This window comes from Choloepus didactylus, chromosome 2 (genome assembly GCF_015220235.1).
Source record: "Choloepus didactylus isolate mChoDid1 chromosome 2, mChoDid1.pri, whole genome shotgun sequence".
NCBI lineage: Eukaryota > Metazoa > Chordata > Mammalia > Pilosa > Megalonychidae > Choloepus > Choloepus didactylus.
This window is the reverse complement of record NC_051308.1, coordinates 99357282-99379091: the sequence shown is the minus strand read 5'-3', so window position 1 is coordinate 99379091 and position 21810 is coordinate 99357282. Positions and strand designations below refer to the sequence as shown.

The 21810-nt window shown below is 40.8% G+C and overlaps 1 protein-coding gene across 1 annotated transcript in view; it reads right to left on the bottom strand.

The window, feature by feature from the left end:
* The window catches only part of RXRG (retinoid X receptor gamma), a 55976-nt gene that overhangs the window by 12188 nt on the left and 21978 nt on the right, over positions 1-21810 (bottom strand). Inside the window, exons 3-9 of the mRNA XM_037825457.1 lie at positions 18139-18283; positions 15747-15926; positions 9498-9658; positions 9248-9377; positions 8023-8155; positions 6726-6817; positions 5378-5483 (exon numbers count right to left, since the gene is read on the bottom strand). Coding sequence (XP_037681385.1) covers positions 5378-5483; positions 6726-6817; positions 8023-8155; positions 9248-9377; positions 9498-9658; positions 15747-15926; positions 18139-18283 — 947 coding nt within the window. The remainder of the gene's footprint in view (positions 1-5377; positions 5484-6725; positions 6818-8022; positions 8156-9247; positions 9378-9497; positions 9659-15746; positions 15927-18138; positions 18284-21810) is intronic.

Sequence of the window (21810 nt, the reverse complement as noted above, 5' to 3'; positions counted from 1 at the left end):
AAACAGACATCCCAGGGAATAAATTCCAGAGTTAACATTTTCAAATATTAAAATGTACCATGTGCAACAGAAGAGTAAAAAACAAACAAACAAAAAAGGAAGTAGGAAATGACAGCCCATCCAAAGGAAGAGAGTAAAAATACAGAAAACACCAAAGAAGGTGAGAATGTGGACATACTGAACAAAGTCATTAAAAAATGATCATAAAAATGCTTAAGTAGATGAAAGAAAGTACAAAGAAAGAACTAAAGGATAGCAGGAAAACAATGAATGAAAAATATGAGAGTCTAAATAAAGAGAAAGAAATTTTAAATAGGAAACAAATAGAACTACAGGAGTTGAAGATCACAATAACTGAAAGGAAAAATGCCCAGGAGGGCTTCAAGAGCAGATTGGAGCTGGCAGAAGAAAGAATCAGTGAACTTGAAGACAAGACACCTGATACGAGTCAGGCTGAGGGAGCTGAAAGAAAAAAGAAATATTAAAAGTGAAAATAGCCTAAGACAGCTATGGAAAACCATCAAGTGCACCAATATATACATTATCAGAGTCCCAGGAGAAGAAAGAGAGAAAGGGGCAGAAAGAATAGTCAAAGAAATAATGACAGAGAATTTCCCAAACTCAGCAAAGGACATGAGTATACACATCCAAGAAACTCAGAACACCAAGCAGGATAAGCATGAAGAAAAATACACCCCTTCATATACTGATTATACTATCAAATACAAAAGACAAGGGGAGAGTTCTGAAAGCTTCAAGAGGAAAGCAACGTGTTATACACAAGGGAGACCCAATTAGATTGAGTACCAATTTCTCAACCGTGGAAGCAAGAAGACAGAGGGTTGAATACTTAAAGTGCTGAAAGAATACATCTGCCAGCGAAGAATCTTATACCTGGCAAGACTTTCTTTCAAAAATGAGGGAAAGTTTAAGACATTCTCAGATAAACAAAATCTGAGGGAGGTCATCACCACTAGACCGGCCCTACAGGCAATGCTAGAGGGAGCTCTTCAGACTGAAAGGAAAGGACACTAGACAGTGGATAAAAGCAGCATAAATAAATGAAGACCTGTGGTAAAGGTAAACATTTGGATACATACAAATGCCAGTTTGTTTGGTATGTAACTACTTCCTATTTCCTAGAGGTGCTAAAATCAAATGCATAAAGTAATGATAAATCTAGGTTTTTGGATATACAATGTACAAAGATATAAGTGGTAACAAGTACAAAAAATGGTAGGGGGACAGAGGAGTATAGAAAAGTATATGTGCATGTTATTGAAGTTAATTTGGTACCAAACCAAATATGATTGTTATATATTTAGGATATTAAACTTTAACCCCATGGTAACCACAAGAAAAATAGATGAAAAATATATCCTGATAGAAGTGAGAAAGTACTCAATATGGTAAAACACAAAAAAGCAAATAATTATGGAAGTAGTCTTTGATGGAAGTGGGGGACATAAAAAGTATAAGATTTACAAAGGCTAAAGCAAATGGCAGAAGAAAGTCCTATTTTATCAGTAGTGGCTTTAAATGTAAATGGATTAAACTTTCCAGTCAAAAGGAAGAGATTGGTAGAATGAATGAATAAGCATGAACTGATTATATTCCGTTAACAACACTCATCTTATAATCAGACATGAGTAGGTTGAAAGTAAAAGGATGGAAAATTATTCCATGCAAGTGGTAGCCAAAAAAAGAGCTGTGGTAGTTATACTAATATCAGATAAAAGAGACTGAAGTCAAAAACTGTTGCGAGAGACAAAGACAAATAATTATATACTGATAAAGGGGTCAATTCTTCAAGAAGACAAAACAATTATAAACACATACATCTAACAGCAGAGCCCCCCAAAAAATGAAGCAAATGGTGACAGAGTTGAAGGGAGAAATAGACTGTTCTACATTAAATTGTAGGAGACTTTTATACACCTCTTTCAATAATGAAGAGAACATCTAGACAGAAGATCAATATGGAAATAGAAGACTTGAATGATACTATAATCCAACTGGACCTAACAGACATATATAGAAAACTTCACCCAACAGCAACAGAGCACACATTCTTCTCATGTGCACCTGGGTCATTTCCCAGGATGGACCATATCTTAGATCACAAAACAAGCCTCAGTAAATTCAAAATTATTGAATTCATATGCTATATCTTCTCCAACCACATTGGAATAAAGCTAGAAATTAATAACAGAGGGAGAAATGGAAAAGTCACAAGTATGTTGAAATTAAACAATGTACTCTTAAACAACCAATTGGTTAAAGAGGAAATCACAAGGCAAATTAGGAAATATCTTGGGATGAATGAAAATGAAAACACAACATACTAAAAATTAGGGTGTGCAGCAAAGGCAGTGATAAGAGGGAAATTTATAGCTCTAAATGCTTACATTAAAAAAGAAGACAGATTTCAAATCAGAGACCTAACCTAACCTGAAGAAACTAAAAAAAGAACAAATTAAACCCAATGTGAGCAGAAAGAGGTAAACAGCCAAGATTAGAGAAAAATGAAATAGAGAATAAAAAAAAAAAAAAAAAAAAAAAGAGAGAGACTCAACTGACCCCACTGAAATGAAAAGGACTATAAAAGGATACAATGAACTGTATGCCAACAAATTAGATAACCTAGATGTATGAGCTATATGCCAACAAATTAGATAACCTAGATGAAATGGACAACTTCCTAAATACACACAAGCTACCTGCACTGACTTAAGAAGAAATAGAAGACTCCAACAAACCAATTACCAGTAAAGAGATGAACCAGTAATCAAATACTTCCCAGCAAAGAAAAGTCCAGGACCACATGGCCTCACAGATGAATTCTATCAAACATTCCAAGAAGAATTAATACCAATCCTCCTCAAACTCTTCTAAAAACCTGAAGAGGAGGGAACACTCCCTAATTCATTCAATGAGGCCAACATCATCCTCTTACTAAAGCCAGATAAAGATACCACAAGAAAAGAAAATTATCGACCAATATTCCTTATGAATATAGATGCAAAAGTTATGAATAAAATACTAGCAGAATTGATAAACAGCACATTAAAAATATTATATACCATGACCAAGTGGGATTTATCCCAGGTATGCTTGAGTGGTTCAATATAAGAAAATCAATTAATGTAACACACCACATTAACAGAACAAAACTGAGATGATCATCTCAGTTGATGCAGAAAAGGCATTTGACAAAATCCAGCACGCTTCCTGATAAAAACATTAGAACACTAGGAATAGAAGGACATTTTCTCAACATGATAAAGGGCATATATGGAAAGCCCACAGTTAACATCCTGCTTAATGGTGAAAGACTGAAAGCTTTCCCCCTAAGATCAAGAACAAGACAAGGATGCCATTGTCATCACTGTTATTCAATATTGTACTGAAAGTTCTTACCAGAGTAGTTAGGCATGAAAAAGAAATAAAAGGCATCCAAACTGGAAAGGAAGTAAAACTTTCTCTATGTGCAGATAAAATGACCCTATATACTGAAAACCCTGAAAATTCCACAACAAAGCTCTTAGAACTAAATGTATTCAGTAAAATGTTTGGGTACAAGATCAACACCCTCAAATCAGTAGTGTTTCTACATACAAGCAACTAACAACTGGAAGAAGAAATCAAGAAAAATTTCCATTCACAATAGCAACTAAAAGTACCAAATGTCTAGGAATAAACCTAACCAAGGATGTAAAGAACTTGTACACAGCAAACTACAAAACATTGCTAAAAGAAACTAAAGAAGACCTAAATTAATGGAAGGATATTCTGTGTTAATGGATTGGAAGACTAAATATCATTAAGATGTCAATCCTACCCAAAGCAATTCATAGACTCTATGTAATTCCAATAAAAATTCTAATAACCTTCTTTGCAAAAATGGAAAAGCCAATCATCAAACTATAGGGAATGGTAAGGGGCTCCAAATAGCTGAAGCCATCTTGAAAAAAAGAATGTAGTTGGAGGACACATCTCCTGATCTTAAACCTTATTTCAAGGCCACAATAATCAAAACTGCCCGGTACTGACACAAGGACAGACATATAGACCAGTGGAATAGAACTCAGAGCCAGAAATCAACCTCTACATTTATGGCCAACTGATTTTTGACAAGGTGGCAAAGAATTCAATTGGGAAAGAATAGTCTCTTCAACAAGTGGTGCTGGGAAAACTGGATCTTCATTCTCAAAAATAAAAAGGAGGGCCCCTACTTCACACAATATGCAAAAATCAACTCAAAATAGGTCAAAGACCTCAATATAAGAGTTGGAACTATCAAACTCTTAGAAGAAAATGTAGGGAAGCAATGGTTTCTTAGACTTTATACCCAAAGCACAGGCCACAAAAGATAAAATAGATAAATGGGACCTCATCAAAATTAAAAACTTTTGTTCCTCAAAAAACTTAATCCTGAAAGTAAAATGACAAGCTACAAAATGGGAGAAAATATTTGGAAACCACATATCTGATAAAGGATTGCTATCTACACTATATAAAGAAATCCTTCAACTTAACAATATGACAAACAACCCAATTTAAAAATGGGCAAAAGATTCAAACAGACATCTCTCCAAGAAAGTATACAAATGGCCAAAAAGCACATGAAAATATGCTCTATATCATTAGCCATTAGGGGAACACAAATCAAAACCACAATGAGATACCATTCCACACCCATTAAAATAGCTATTCAAAAAAAACAACAACAGAAAATAAGTGTTGGAGAGGATGCAGAGAAATAGGAACACTCATTTATTGCTCGTGGCAATATAAAATGGTGTCGCTTCTGTGAAAGACAGTTTGGCAGTTCCTCTGAAAGCTAAGTATAGAACTGTCATATGACGTGGCAACCCCACTTCTAGATATATACCCAAAAGAACTGAAAACAGGGACTCAAATAGATATTTGCACAACAATGTTCACAGTGGCATTATTCACAATTGCCAATAGATGGAAGCAACCCAAGTGCCCATCAACTGATGAACGGATAAACAAAATATGTTATAAATATACAATGGAATATTATTCAGCTGTAAAAAGGAATGAAGTCCTGATACATGTGACAACATGGATTGAACATTGGAGACATCATGTCGAATGAAACAAGCCAGACACAAAAGGACAAATATTGTATGATCTCACTGTTTTGAAACAATTAGAATAAGCAAATTCATAGAATCAAATCAGATAAGACTTCTAGCCTCATTGAGCTAACATTTCAGCGACTTTTGGATTATGAAGATTAAATAACACTGAAAAAATCTAGACAGTGCTTGCTGCATATTTGGTGCTAATAAATGAGAGAGTGAGAGTAGTTGCTGTTTTAGTTACCATTCTTTCTGCACATGCTCACCTGCCTGGTTGTTCCGGATACTTCTGCTTGGTGTAGGCCTCGAGGGTGGCATAAACCTTCTCTCGCAGAGTCTCGACTTCAGAGGGGTTGGACAGGCCCTTGGCATCTGAAAAAGATGACTGAATTAACTGATGGCTACACACATCAGGCAACACCCTCCCACAGAGGCTGTCCCCATTCACTCAGGTCACCTTCCCTCGAGTTACTAGAGATACTCTGAATGGGGACAAATATGAAATAAAAAAGCTCATCTTTTACATCTCCTTGCTGTCCTTTCTGTGCCCCAACTACTTAATAAACTCTTGGAGCACAGGTTTTCAACTCCCTTAATAGCCAAATGTACCCACTAATGACTCTGAAGAGGAGAGTTTTATTTTCTCCAGGGCATTCAGGAAATAGTACCTATTTATTGAGTGCCCACTATGTGCTAAGCATGAACTAAGTGATGAGATGGGGTAAAAAAAAAAATCACTATATAATTCTGACTATCATCTTTCAGCAGCTTTCGATGAAGCTGATTACTTCCTCCTTCTTGAAACACTTTTCTTCCCTGGGCTTCCAGGACACTCTTCTGGTTCTTGCCCTCTCTCACTGAATGCCCTTTCTCAGGCTCCTTTGCCAGCCTTTCCTCTTCTCCCTGACCTCTAAATGTTGGAATTCCCCAAGTCTCAGTCCTCAGTCCTCTTCTCTGCTCAATGTTTACTCACTCCCTTGAAAATCTCACCCAATCGAATGACCTTACATGCCAGGTATAGGCCAACACCTCCTAAATATGTATCTCTGCTCCTGGCTTCCCCTCTGAACTCCAGACCCTTAGAAGCAATTGCTTCCTAGACAGCTACTCTTGCACACCTACTATCCATTTCAGACCTTACTGCCCAAAGCCAAAATCCTGATTCCTACCCATATATCCTCAGAACTTGCTCCCCCTGGAGTTTTCACCATCTCAGTAAATGAAAACTCTGTTTTTCCAATTGTTCAAGAAAAAAAGGATCCTTGAGAGTTACACTTAACTCCTCTCTTTCTTTCACACCCTGTATCTAATCCATCAGCAAATCCCATTGACTTTATCTTTAAAATATGAAGTCTGAACACACTTTACTGCCTCCCCTCATGACTCCCTTGAGGCCACTGTCATCTTTCGCCTTTCCCACTTGCTCCACTTTACACGCCCATTCAAACACTTTTCAAGATGACTCTAGGGGTAGAGGCCATGAGTGGTTGACTCTCTTCCCGCTCCAGGGACAGTATTCCTTGGCCCTGACTTCTTTGTCTCTCCTAATCTAGAGGACTGAAGAAAGTAGGGGCACTAGAGGCCACGGAGAGGAGCTGACCACTTTGCTATCACCTGGGTTAAACAGCACGATGGCTCGCAGGCACCCCAGCTCCGATTTATCCATCTGCATGTCTTTCATTTTAGAAACCAGCTCTGTCAGAACTCTGTTCACAGGAAACAAGAGGGGGTGATGAGAAAATCATGTGTACCAGGCCAATAGCTGATAAAATAAATTTAACCAATTTTTATTATGTAGCCTTCCACTTTTCCAAATGATGTACCAGGCACTAGAAGTACAGAGACAAATAAGATATGGTCTCTGCTCTCAAGGGGCTCACAGTTTAACTGAAGAAATAGAAACAATAAGAGGTAACACAAAGCCCACTGAAATTACTTCCATGAACAAATCTGAGAGAACACCAAGGAGTGAACTCTGAGGGTTGCACTGGAAAGGCATCGTGGAGTACTTGGAAATTAATAGAAATTCAACAGATAAAGCTGGGCAAGGGCACTGCACATCTAGAAAAGTATAAAAAAGGGCAGCATGCAGGGAAAGGGTAGATATTTCCAGGCACCGTGAAGAGGGGTTGAGGCATTCCAAAGACCTGTGTTAGTCTCTGTTTGGAACATGTTGTGGTAATGGGCAGGGAAGGAGTAGAGATATCTTAGGTGGACATGCACATGATCTAAGAAGACTGTTTATGATGGAGGTGGAAAGGGGCCACAAGGTCCTTGTATTGGTTAGAGAAACTATTTTTAACCTTACATCCCTCTTAACCAGTTCATTTTCTCACCCCACCCCACCCCACCCCCTGCCCAGGTCATTATTCACCACTCATTTTATTTGTCTCTTTAAATCAGATGGCTTAATTTTCCTTTAGCACTGTTTAAGGCATAAAATTCCAGAGAGAGTGTGTAGCTGCCTGACTGAGGTTTGTCTTCTCATGCCACAGGGTCCCCAGAGATCCTGGCACAGAGTCTGGCATAAACCTCAGCCTATCTTACCCAGATGCTTGTAGACAGACCCAGGACCTGCTTCCCCCTCCCTGACCCCTAGGATAAAAAGTTCAACCCTTCAACTTAGTAGCTTAATGTCAGTGATCCAGTTTCTTCTTTGGAAACCCACTGGGGTTACAGGTTCTGCCATCTCCCCAGCAATGTGCTGGCCTCTGACTGGATCCATCTTCTTGTAATCTCAACCTTTCTTTTAACCCCTCTCTCATTCCCAAGGTTTATATTCTCATGTGTTTAACGGTCTCTGCTTTAGTCATGTGTGGCTATTTGGGCTGTCCATCCCACATCCAAGCACTACACATGCACATGCACACACACACACACACACACACACACAAGCACTGGAGGGAGAAACCTGTCAAAGATGGAGCCGACCCCAGCACTGTGGGCACTGCTCCGGTGGACATGCAAACCCGTGGCTAGAAGGATGCCATCCTGCACGGAAACTGAGCGGTGGGAGAAGGAGGCAATCAGCAGCTCATTCCACCCTGCAAAGATAAGAGGAAGTCCTTGAAGAAAATCAACCACATTCTTGCTTCATTGATAATCATCCAAGGCAGACATTATGATCCCCTTGTAATAAAAGGAGAATTGGAAATCTATGGAAGTTAAGAACTAGTTCAAGACAGTGCAGATAATTAGTGATGAAACCAAGGATTAAACTTGGGTTTCTCTTAACCTGTGACTCTGCACATCCCCCACAGTTTCTCCAGTGCAGCCCAGGATGGCAGCTTGAGGGCAAAGTCTCTTTTTTTTTCCTTTTTCAGCCAATCAATAAATATAGATTGAACATTTAGCAGGTAATAGCCAAGTGTTAGCTGCCATGGTGGATCAAGTCAGCATACCTTGCAGTCTCTGCCCCCCAGGACCTGACAATCTAGTTTTACTTCTTTGGCATCACCTAGAAGCACCCAGCGCAGTATGTAGCTTGCAGTCGACACTCAGTGATTGCTCATTATCTAACAGGGGGTGGAATGAGTGGACTGATTCCCAATGCTCAGCGAATCCTCCTGACATTTTCCTGCTGGCTCACTGACAAAGAGGAGATTTGGCATATGTCAACGGACTGCACAGTGTCCCCAAAATGGGAGACAAGCAAGAATATAACACATAGAATTTTGAAATAAGAAGGGATCATGGAATTCAACTAACACAAGCTTGAGCTTGCTTACCTCCTCTGTGAAATTGGAATATATCTATTTGCCAATTGCAGAACAATTATGAGACACTGATCTAGATATCTTCAATAAGAATGATTTAACAGTCTTTGAAAAGTGTATGTAATAGGACCATGGTAAAATTTGTATGGAAAAAAGTCCTGCTCCTCCATTAATTAAAAAAATAACACACAATGTTTCATTTGAGAATGGAAATTTTGGGGGAAGATCATATAGATTTGAAAGCCTATAAATAATATTAAAAAGAACAACCCTATATAGGGGTTCTCCCATTGTCAACATGGTTCTCAGCTTGGGTGGGTTGTAGCCAATCAGGTTACTTGCTTTTAGGATCCCAGGATAATTTCAAATTAGCAGCCCAGGTGATTATCCCAGGAAGAAAGGAACCCCAATGTGCTTTACCTGCCCTAAGCAAAATGACCTGGTCCTCCAAGGTGAGGTCAGAGAAGTGTGGAATGCGCTTGGCCCATTCAACAAGGGTGAAAAGCTGCTTATCGGCAGCATGGCATATGTTGGTGACAGGGTCATTTGTCTAAAAAAAAAAAAAAAAAAACAAAGTACTCTGAGGGTCAGTTCTTAGGACTCTAATATACCCGCTTCTCCCTGCCCCACCCGAGAAATGGAAGACGGATAGAGTTCTGAGACCACATACCGAGTTCTCCATGTTCATGTCTCCATAGGATTCTGTCTTTGGCTCAACAGCAAGTTCGGCTTCTAGAATCCTCTCCACTGGCATGTCTTCATGGCCACCACTGGCACATTCTGCCTCGCTCTCAGCCCGCTCCCGGCTCCTCTGCCTTTCCTCTTGCACAGCTGGCATTGCCGTAGGACATGCAGAGATTACCATAATGCCCAAGGCAACCGTGGGAAAGTTAGCTAACCTATCTAAGCCTCAATGTCCTCATCTGTAAAATGGGGATCATCAAGGTACAGGATTCAGGGATGCTGTAATGTTGACAGACGAAACAAGGAAGCAAAGCTATTGCTTAAACATGTTTGGAATTAGTGGTCCTTTAGTTCATTTTCTTTCCAGTTCATCATGGTGACCACTTTAAGAAGTTTGCATATTAAGCTTTAATAACCTCCAATTCTGCCCTCATCCTCCTTCTCTTCTAACGAACCACCATCTCCTTGCTATCATTACGGACTCATATCCTTCTTCTACCTGCTGCCTCTGATACACTGTGAGCATGCAATAGTTAAGTAGCAAGTGCATTACTTTAAAAACGACTTCTGTCAGATCCTATGCATCATCCTTGGCATTCACGTCCTATTAGGTCTGCCCCTCGTGCACCAGCTGAACATAACATCACCTGATCCGACTTGTCAGGGGAGGTCTTCTGGGAGTCAGCTGCAGGTATTCAGCAAGTGAAGGGGTGGAGGGATGTCACCTTGATGACATTTCAGAATCAGCAGCTGATTTGGGGAGTGGGGGAGGGTATGTAGGCTGGAATTATCGCAGCTTCTTAAAATTTAGGGTTTTCATCAACATTCACTCCAACTCTCAGAACTCCCTGGACCTGTACATTAGGATGTAAGTCAGACCCCTTCCTGAATTCTGACCTCTCTACTGGAAGCACGGCCTCTGTTGGGTTAGTTTCCATCACCTAGGAGGCTGTGGTTGCTAGCAACTTCTACCTCTCAGCTTCTCCTCCTTCCTGCCCACAGTCTGCTTGCAAAAAGCACATTCTGCTCTTGGAGTGGATATAGGGCCACATGGGCTGCAGAATAAACTAGAAGAGGCTAGCAGAAGCCTAGTTTGTCAAACAAACAATACCACCCATCTCTCAAGGTAGGTCAGAGAAGGGTATATCTGCAAAAGCAAAACTTATACTTTGAAGTCTCTGGTAGATAAATGCGAAAAAGCATCAAGATGAGAATGTTAGTCCATGGTTAGGAGGGAGGGAAGAAAGGAGAAAAGGAAGAAAAGAAAGAGAGAATGAAGTGGGGGAATGAGAACAACTAAAAACAGAAATGAAAGAGAACAAAGAGGAAAAAACAAGAGGGAGAAGAGCCAAATACATGTAGCTTGTAGTTAAAGAAATAGTTTTCAAAATGGAGCTCTACCACTTGCTTATTAGCTAAATAACATTGGACATACTACTTAGCCAGCTAAGCCTCAGTTTCTTTACCTGTGAAGTGTATATAGTACTTAACTGAGAGGGTTTTGAGAAGAATAAATAAAATAATTACTAAAAGTTCTGTAAAAAGTAGTTATTTTCCTTTTTTCTTTGTCTTTCTTTACCCCCTTGGACTTGTCTCTGGTCCTCTCCATCTCCCTTTTTGGCTACTTCCTCCCTCTCCTTGTTTGTCTTCCTCTCTTTTTCAACCTTTCTTTCTGTTCATTCCATCAGTCTTCCTCCACTGGCAACATGCAGAAACTATAATATGTATTTTTATTAACAGTTGGCTTTATTGGCTAAAGTTGAATGCCTTGTACTAATTTTTTTAAAAGGAGGGTTAATGGGCTTCTATCTGTATTGATTTTAAATGATGAAACGTGCAAACTAAGCGAAGTTCCTTTTGTGGTCCTCAACTGATTTCTTCTACTGATTTATAATGCTCAAAGAAAACAGCATTTAAGCCTTGGATTTAGGAAATTGGATTTGAATTCTGATTTTGCCATTAATTGCAGGACCCTTTGCCAGACACTTGTCCTCTTTGTACTACAGATATTACTGTCACACATGAGGAGTCATATATCTGTTATTTATCTTCTGTCTTTCAGACATTTTGGGCTACTGCCACTATATATGTATCAGACAGAGTACATCCAGAGGACATTGGATGATTGAAAACAGTATCGAGCTCATGCCTTCCAACAGGATTTTATCCATTCATTCAGCATATATTTATTGTGCATTTACTGCAATAGCCAAAATTTACGGAGCTCTTTCTCTGTGTCAATAATTATGCTCAACACTTTATATTTCTATTTAGTAGGTTGAATCACAGAGAAGTTAGGAAACTGGTCTGAGGTCACAGAGCTGGACATGATGGATCCAGTGTCTGGACCCAGCTGGCAGTCTCCAGAGCCCACCTCCCCTTCTGTACTGTTTCCAAGGCACTGGGCTAATTGTAATAAAGACCACATGGGGCTCACAGGGATGTCCAATGCTGCCCACACATTGCCTCAAAGAGAATTCACTCTTTAATTTTAAAACTAAGTGTATGCGACCAGCAATCATGGAAACAGACCTCCTCAGCATCCCCAAGAGTTGTCTGGTGGCCTGGGAATCAGAGGGTCGTAGTCCTGTTCTAGCTCTGCTGTTAGCTTGCTGTGAAAGCATGGGCAGGTCCCTAGCCTCTCTGAACCTCTTTCTTCTTTTGGGAAATGAATGTGTTACATAAGAGAGTAATGAATGTCCATTCCAGCTATAACACTAAACAGCCTAAAAGGGCAACAGGTCTTGGCCCCTGGTCCCAGGTGGGTGAATTCCAAGCATAACCCAACCCTATCTCTTTCTATCTGTCCACCTCTCTGGGGACATAAATTCCATAGTCCTTCTCAGTTACCTGTTCCATGATTTATTATCCTTGCCTTCAAGAAAGTATCCAAACTGAGCTCCAAATTCTGCAAATCAAGGCCAGAAATGATGGTGGTGAAGGAAAGGCTGCCCAGGAGAATCTTGAAAGCAACATTTCATATAGTGAATGAGGAATTAATTCACTCCTTTGCCTTCTCTTTGTCAGGGTAAATGGTACCAGTCTCTCTAGAAATTTCTCTGAGTCCCTTTTCCTCTTCCCATTTTTATTACTCAGCTTTTATTGCTCCTATTTCTCCACATCCTTTTAAAAAATGCAGGAGCCAAAACTACACCCAATTTTCTATTAAAGATTCAGAATAGTACTAAGTGTCTTAGTTTGCCAGGGCCGCTGTAACAAATACCACAGATCAGTTGGCTTAAGCAACAGGAATTTATTGTCTCACATTTGGAAAACCCAAAGTCCAAAAATCTAGCTTTTTGGTGGCTGCATGCTGGCCACCTATAATTCAATCTCTGCCTCTGTTACATGGCCATCTGTCTCCTTCTGTCTCCTACCACTGTGTCCAAACTTCCTCTGCTTATAAGGAATCCAATCATACTGGATTAAGGCCCACCCTGATTCAGTTTGGCCTTGCCTTCACTAATAACATCATCAAAGATCCTATTTACAAATGAGTTCACACCCACAGGAACAGGGATTAGGAAGTGAACAGGTCTTTGCAGGGGGCACGATTCAACCCATTACACTAGGTCTAGAGGAAGGACTGCCCAGACACTTACAATCACATGCTCCTGTTTTATTTATTTTGTTTAAATGAAAGAACCACACCTCCTGCAATTTAGCTTGTGGGCCAATCTGACCCAAATCAACCTGGGAGATATTCAGGTTGAACTTTGAGGGATGGAATTAGACTGTGAAGAAATAAATGATCACTTCTTTGATTGAAGGCATTTAATTAATTCAATCTCATGTGCTTAAAGAAAACTGCTATTTTCCCAAGTCAACTTGAAACTCTCTTGTGGGGAAGAAAAATGACTCCTGCAGCCATACTGCTCTTGCTGATGGGAGACATACTTTGTAGTCATTAATTTTAAGATCTATCATGGTGGGGATGGGACTATACAAGGAGTAACAAATTCTGTCCTGGTGGAAAGAAGACAGTTTCCACCAGCTCATTTCCCATGTATGTTCCAATCTGTAAGACCATTGGCCCCAGCCACAATAGCAAGTATGCCACTGTACAAAATAGGCACTCAATACTCAAAGAATGAATGAATGAATGAATGAATGAGTCACTTTTAGGGGTTCCTGCAGGACCACATTCAGTTTAAATCATTCATTCATTCATTTAACAATTATTTATTAAATGCTTACTATGTGCTATGCACTGGTGACACAGCAACGAAAAACAAAAAGCAGATAAAACCCCTGCCCTCATGGAGACAGATAGTGGAAAAGGATAGTAAATATGTCAGATAGTGATCATTGCTCTCTCTGGAAAGGAGACTAGGAAAAGTTGGGGGTGATCAATGCAATTTAACAGTGTAGTTAGACAAGGCTTTACTGAGAAGGTGACAATCAAGTACATTGTGAAGGAAGTGAAGAGGTGAGCCATGCAGATACCTGGGAAAGAGCACTCTGGGGGGACAGACAGAACAGCAAGTGCAAGGCCCTGAGATGGGAGATCACCTCGTGTGTTTGAGGACCAAAAAGAGGCCAGGGACGCTGGAGGAGACACACAGCAGGGCAGCCCAATCATGTACGATCTTGAAGTCATAATAAAGATTCTGAGTTTTTCCGAGAAGGGAAGCAAATGAGGGGTTTTGAGTGGAGGAATGACTTGACCTGACTCACTTATTCAAAGACTCATCTGGTTGCTCTGTTAGGAAGTGAAGAAAGGAAGACAAAGATGGAAGCAGGGAAACCTGGTTGGAGGCTATTTGGATTACTACAAAAAGTAAAATAATGGTGGCTTGGATATGGACGGTAGCAGTATGAGTTGTGAGAAATGGAAAGATTAGGGACATATTTTGAAGGAGAAACAAGATGTCTCCACCTACTGAAGGTGGTATATGACACAAAGAAGGGAGTCAAAGGTTTTTGGTCTGAGCGACTACAAAATGTAAAGGTCACTTCCTGCGATGGGGAAGACCAGGCAATGAACAGCTGGGAAGAGTAGATTATCAGGGGCATAGATTTGGATTTGTCAATTTTGAGGTTCCTATTAGATATCGTAGTGAAGACAGTCCTGAGCTCCAGAGCTATTTCAGTATCCCGATGGAGAGGAGATGCCAGATGAGCACTTATCAGGGAGTCTGGGGACCTGGTCTCTACTCATCATCTACATGCGGGACCCTGGAAAACACACTTCACCTCCCGAGACTGTCTCCTCGTCTGTGGAATGATTAGGGTTGATTAAATGATTCTGAAGGTCCACCTCTAAGATTCTAAGAATATTTTTGCTGTTCCTGTCGTCCCTATTGTGACATTCCCACTTCCCAGGGGCTCAAAGGACCTTTTCCTTCAAACTGGTCCTTCCGATCAGACTTGCCCTCCTCCTAGTAAAGAAGCTCTTCAAGAATGAGGAGCACCTGGGACTGACTGAGCTCATTCTTGTTTCCTAGAGACAGGCAGGACTTCCTTACTCTAAAATCAATTAACATTCATCATTTACACAATGTACCTGCTTGAGTTCACTAGTTAATTAACTGCCCACTTCAATTTATTTTTGTTGCTTAATGGAAAGGCTTTTTGATCTTATAAAGAAGCAGAAAGCACTTTCAGAATTTTTTTTTTTTTTTTTTACTTTAGAAACAACCCAGCTAACCCACACTATAAGTTGAAAGATGCACAATTTTAAAATGTACAATGATGGCCTCTCTGAATGAAAAGGCTAAGTCTGTCAGACCTGGGTAATGCCAATAATCCCAAAAGTCCAGGGAATACACCAACTTTAAAGAACTTGTTGCAGACCCAGTTAATAAAAGGCTAGAGCGTGAAATCAGACCAGGGTGAGGCCTAGGATCCGAGGGGAGAAGTCGGCTCCATCCTGAAGGTCGCTCTGATGGCCCACAGTCGGGCAGCACACAGGCTCTGAAACCATGGCTCTGAGACTTGCTGCCTAATCACTGGGAGAACAAGGGGCAGGGTCCAGTTTGGGGCCCACAGTCTGGGCTCCAGGAGAGGGTGCGTGAGTGTGGAGGAGGAGGACGCCTCGTGCCTTCTTTGTTCTAGGGACACAGATGTCCTAGGAAAAAGGGAAACTCGATTGCAATACCTGAGAATTCACAGTACCCAAAGTCATCCCCAACATCCACTTCAAACTGCTCCTTCCCACATATTCCGACTCGGCAGGGCCCTTTCCTACACCCTGCAGACTGTGCTCCCTTGCAGGGAGCTGGGGGCAGCTCACCTTCCCTCTTCATGCCCATGACCAGGCACTTCTGATAGCGACAGTACTGGCAGCGGTTGCGCTGACGCTTGTCGATGAGGCAGTCTTTATTATCCCGACAAGTGTAGACAAGGTCTTTCCTTATGGTTCTCTTGAAGAACCCTTTGCAGCCTTCACAACTGTACACTCCATAGTGCTTTCCTGCTCAAGAGAAGAACGTTGCATAGGTGGTTCCTGTGTTTATTTGGATCTTTCATTCAAAGAACCCCTCGGGTCTCCCAGGCACTCCACTCGGGCACCAGGGCAGAAAGCAGAGAACAACTAGCAGAGAATGTGGATCACGGGGGCCACAATAAGGTAGAGTAAAATATGCCTTGGCTTGTGTCTTCCCTCCCTATCTCTGTGTCTCCAGAGGGCATTATCTGAAAATTCCTGACCTCAGATTTTTACATTTATTTTATCAAGACAACCGTTGAATTTGGTTAAACAAAATGTCCTGCCTCTATTGAAGTGACTAGTATACACAATAAATTAAAATATTTATGCTCATCATGTATTTTCTTGCAGGAAAAGAATCTCAGCTCAACCAATATTTCTTATAATTATTATCCTGTACCATAAGCTACGTTCAGGAGCCTGAGTAATGAATTCTTTAAATACTATTGACTGTTAGGGAAATAAGTTGGTATATCATCTTTATGGTATGACACTCAATCTTGAGATGTGACATAATACCTGATAGGAAATGGTTTTGCTTGAGCCAGAATAATCTATCTCACGCGTCCATTGCCCTTATTATCTGTTCCACATGTTCAGTTTCCAACTACTCCAGCCAGGGATGGCTAATTTCTTTCAGGAGAGCCACCACACTCTCCCCACACAGGCATCAGGAATTGATCACAATACTATTTCTAATTAGAAGTCTTCTATTACAATATACCATTCAGCAATGCTCAATTGATTGGACACTGTGAACTTGAAAAAAGAAGGAAACAGATCATTCAAAACATATTTATGTCTGATTCTCGAGGATAATGTGTGATGACATTTAGCCACAGACCTGACCTGACTTTCTCATTGTGTTTTATTTGGGGTGATATTAAAGTGAACTGGAAATATGTGAGAACACATCTAGCAAATGTAAATATCTGCATCCCAGGAGCTTACATTTCAGAGGAAACACCCCTAAGATGAAAGAGTGGCTAAGACAGCCTGCCTGATGAAAAGATGGTCTGTGCAACTTCATTGACTATACTAATTTATTGAGCTCACAGCAATAATAAATATGGGATTTTATCTTGGACCCAAAGAACCTGATGCCCTAGCTCTGACATATTTGTCAAGAAATGCGGAACCAATTTTGTCAACTATATGACATAGTCATCCCCATGATTCCTCAATACGTGAATGAACCTCCCAGGGTTTCAACAAAAATAACCATAGCAGAAAAACCTCTCTGTCAGGGTATGGCTGGCTTTCTGTTGCTATGGTAATAGCCAACCCAGAGTCGCCAAGTCTGTATGATTTGGAAGCAACTTTTTGACAGCAAGCAAACATCAGCTGTGTTGCTAAATAAGTTCCACACACTGAGAACTTTCCATGGGGTGACATTTTGTAGTGAAATAAGAAGATGAGGAAACATTCATTCAGCCATCATGGACAGCTATGGAAAGGAACCTTCCCCATTTTCTCATTTGTCAATTCAGAGACGCAGATGTCTTCAAAAGTGGTAAGGTGGAGGTGGGGGGAAAGGATGACAAGGAAGAGAAAGAAATCAGGAAGGCAATAATTTGGGCAGAAGTGGAAGAGGGTCAAAGAAAATGAAATGGGTGAAAACACATTATTTCAAGCCTATAACACATGCTAAAAACCTAAAATGTTATGCAAGGAAAAATGCAAAAATATTAAGTGGTTTGTTTAACTTTGGTGATGAAACATTATGGGTAATTTAAAATTTTTTCTTTTGTACTTCTCTAGTTTGTTTAAGAACTTCTCTGGATTTTTTTTTTTTTTTTTTTTTTTTTGGAACTTCTCTAGTTCCAAGTTTACTACACAATGGACATGATTTTTATACTTATGAAAAATAAATTTTGAAAAATCAAAGAATATCTGGCTTGAGATACTAATCACAACAAATTTTCTATTCCAGATACACATGCAACACAGTAACTCCAAAGGGGGGGCTTCTGAAACATTTCATATAAAGGTAATCTTCAAAAATGAAATTATGCTATAAATTCATCAGCAGTGCAGACTCTGAACACAGTGACAGAAATTTAAAGCCTGGGCTCCAAGCCAGACCAACCTAAAGAGCACTTTTTCCTTTCTTTAAGTACAAAGTAGCCAGGTGGGCAGTGGAGCAAGCCCTTCTCTGAGACTCCGTCTTGGGAGGGACATCTGCTGCTGCCCCTACCTGAGGATCTGTCCCCACAGATGGCACAGATGTGTTTAACCAGAGATCCAGGACTGGTGGATGGGTAGTTCATGTTTCCAATCCCTGGAAGCCCTGGTAAGGGCTTGACGTCCTCTGAACTGCTGACACTGTTCACCACATTTAGCTGCAAGGGAAAAAATATAATAAAACAGCCAGCCAGAGTAAACCCAATCCTGGAGGCCTAAAGCAACAAGGGTATCCTTAAGAAAAAACCAAGTCCTATTTCAAGAAGCAGTTTCTAACCCCAGAGTAGCTGAAACCACCTATCTGGCATATAAATGTAAGAGAGGAAAAAAAGTGGCACAAGAGGAACTAAATCATTTGCAGAAGTCAAAACCAAAACCTAAAATCACAACACATCTCCGTTAGAGCACTCTGCTTTTATTCATTTTTCTCACGTTTTGTTTGAGCTAGAAATCCATGCTGAATCACACACCTAGGACAATGCCAGCTGTGTGTGTTTAAGTTTATTAACTTAATTTTTTATTAAGTTGCCTATTCATTGGTGCTCCAAGAGGAGATATGACCCTTGGGCAAAAGACTTAGGCTCTAAGAGAGCCAGGCAAAGCAATGCAAATCCATCCATTAGTCAATTGACATACATTCATGGAGTGCTCACCAAGCTCTGTAGTGGGCCAGGCTCAGAGGTACAAAGGCAAATAATGAACACCTTTAAGGAGTTCACAGGAAAATGGAGGAGAAAGGTATGGTACGTAAAACAGTCATTGCAATGAGCCTGCTAAAAGATGTTAAGCCAAATGCCCAAATCATTGCCATAGCACCAGAAATTGGATAGGAAGCCCCCAGATGAAGTTTTTGAGCTTGCGTGTAACTAACAGATCATCTTCCCGGCTGGATTATATAAAATCCATAGAGCCAGAGATTGTGACGGCCTTGTCTCCCCAGCACCTGACTTGGGGCCCAGCACATAGTGAGACTTGATGGATTTGAATGGCTGAACAAATGAACCCCTTCTTGATCCCTTTCTTCACTCTTGGCTGCCCGACACCTTTGTGTCTCCCAGGGCCCTTGAGGAAATTACTGAGAAGCTGTAGCTAAGTGTTTTGTTTTAGTCAAAGAAAACAAGTAGATATGAGTGCCCACTGGGGACAGAGTAACATTATAGCACTGCAAAGGGAAATATAAAAACTATAAGGTATGTCTCTTGTTACTCAAAATGTACAATCTCAGGGGAATAAGGAGTACAGGATGTTTGGGGTTGGTTTTTGTTTTTTGAGTAATGAAAATGTTCTAAAATTGATTGTGGTGATGAATGTCCAACTATGTGATGATACTGTGAGTCACTGATGTATACTATGGATGGATTGTATGGTGCATGAATATATCTCAATAAAATTGCATTAAAAAAGAAAAAATGTACAGTTTCATTGAGGAATCAGAACATGAACAAAAATTAAGAACACATAAGCAGGTTTGAAGGAAGGTGGGGTGGAGTATGCATGTGCTTAAGTGCCCAGTAGAGACACCTGGTGAATACCTGGGGGCTTACAGGAGAGGCCACTGAACTTCGGCAGGGTCTACCTGATATTTGAATCACATTACACAACCAAATTGACTATAATTCCCAAACCGAACCAAATACAGGAATTTCTTCTGTGTTCAAGGCCTTTGAGGCAGAACAATGATCAATAATACATAAAATACATCAAAGCTCGATCTGGTTCCTTCTAAATTTGCCAGCTTTTTAATTCACTAAGCAAATATTTACTGAGCATGGGAAGCGGGCAGAGACCCTGGGTTGGATGCCGTGAGGGATGCAAAAAAGGAAAGGACAGCCTTCAGTACCTTGTTTTGAAACTGAAGTTACCAGAAATGTTTTAAAAACTATTTTGTTTAAGTCTGAAAATACATATGATGGGAGAATTTCCTCACTCGCTCTCATTCTCTCCCTGCCCTTTAAAAAAAAAAAAAAGGTTAAGACAGGACCTCTAGAACTTGAATTCAGTAATCGATTTTGTTTGGGTGTAGTACAGTGGTCCTCAACCTGGACGTTTTCCTGGGATCTTTGGGACAAAGTGATGCCTGTGCTCCACCCCCCAATATCCAGATTCAATCCATCTGAGGTGGGGGCTCGGCCCCAGCGTTTCTATAAGTTCCCCAGGTGGTGCTAATGTGCATCCAGGGTTAGGGGCCACTGGTGTGTTGGAAAGAATGTGGCTTTGGAGTCACATGGACCTGGGCTCGGGTCGCACTCTGCTCTTATTGGCTGCACGACTTCAAAGAACTTACATTATCTTCTTTGACCCACGGTTTCCTCACCTGTAAAATGAGCATGATAATGCCTACCTTATCAGCTCACCGGGAGGATTCTATGAGACAAGGATGTCAAATGCCCACTGCAGTGCCTGACACACAATGGGTAGTCCATAAATTGTAGCTATATTATCTTTCCCATAAAAATCTGGCTAATTCAGACACGAATTTTGAGTGTTTCTTATGGGTCAAACACTTGACTGTGAGACGAGGATTCTGAAGTCAGTGAGACCACACTCAGAGAGAAGGTTAAACAATTTGCATGTCTCTAGGGAGGAGGCAGAAAGTTATTTGATGTTATCATAATACCAGGTTATTATTATTTCAAGATACGTGATATATTGAGGTGCGTATTGATTTTAAGAAACAGGTGAAGGGGTTCTGTCAGTTGAGTTCTAGGCAACAACTTTTCCTGAGTGCCTCAAAGGACACAGATTAGCACTTAGATCTGTCCCACAAAATGGAAGCATTTTAGGTCAGATGACCCCACAGACAGCCCTTAAGATGACCACAGCTCTGTCCCCCAATCCTCAGATGGACAAGAAAGGTCATGAGTATAAGGAGAAGGCCACCATCATCTGGGGCTCAAGAGGACCTTGGGCATCCTTCCCTGCAAGCCCATCTGCAGCAGGATTAGCTCCACTGCTTCCAGCCCGCAATGATCGCAGAACTATAACTACTGTTATCGCTATTTATCATTGCTTCCACCTATTGAAAGTTTGCTCTTTGCTAATAGATTATTTTAATCCTTACAACAACCCTATGAGGCATTCCTATTTTTCGGATGAGGAAATTGAGCCCTCAAGTGGTTTATTCATTCATTTATTCAGAAATACTACAGGGAGAAAAAAAACAAAAAAGGAGGACAATTCAGGCATTGCCTCAAGGAACTTGACCACTAGGCAGATAAACAGTTAGCTGGGATAGCTTAGGATCATATGAAGCTCAGCTCAAAGAAAGCTTCCTGAAGAAAGGGGCGTTTGAGTTGGAAATCAGCGGTCTTCAAAAATGAGTAGATTTGGATGGGCCAGTGATGGGCAAAGAGGCTTTGAGAGCTAAGGCCTGCAGGCAAGCCCAGGACAGCAACTGGGAGATGGGAGACAAGGCTGGGAGGTGGACTATGATAGAGCTGAGAGACTTGATAACCAGGCTAGGGAGAGTGGATTTAATTTGGGAGGCAAAGAGGAGCTCTAGAGATTTTGAGCAGAGGAGTAACACCCTCAAAACTCTACCTCAGTTAGGAAAATGTAGCAGCAGAACAAGGAAAAAGGGTAGACACCCAAAGCTATTGCACCTGCCCTGGTATGAGGCCTGGGTCTAATGAGTAGTTAGGGACCAACCTGGAGCTAGAACCTCAGGACCTGGACCCCAGGTCAT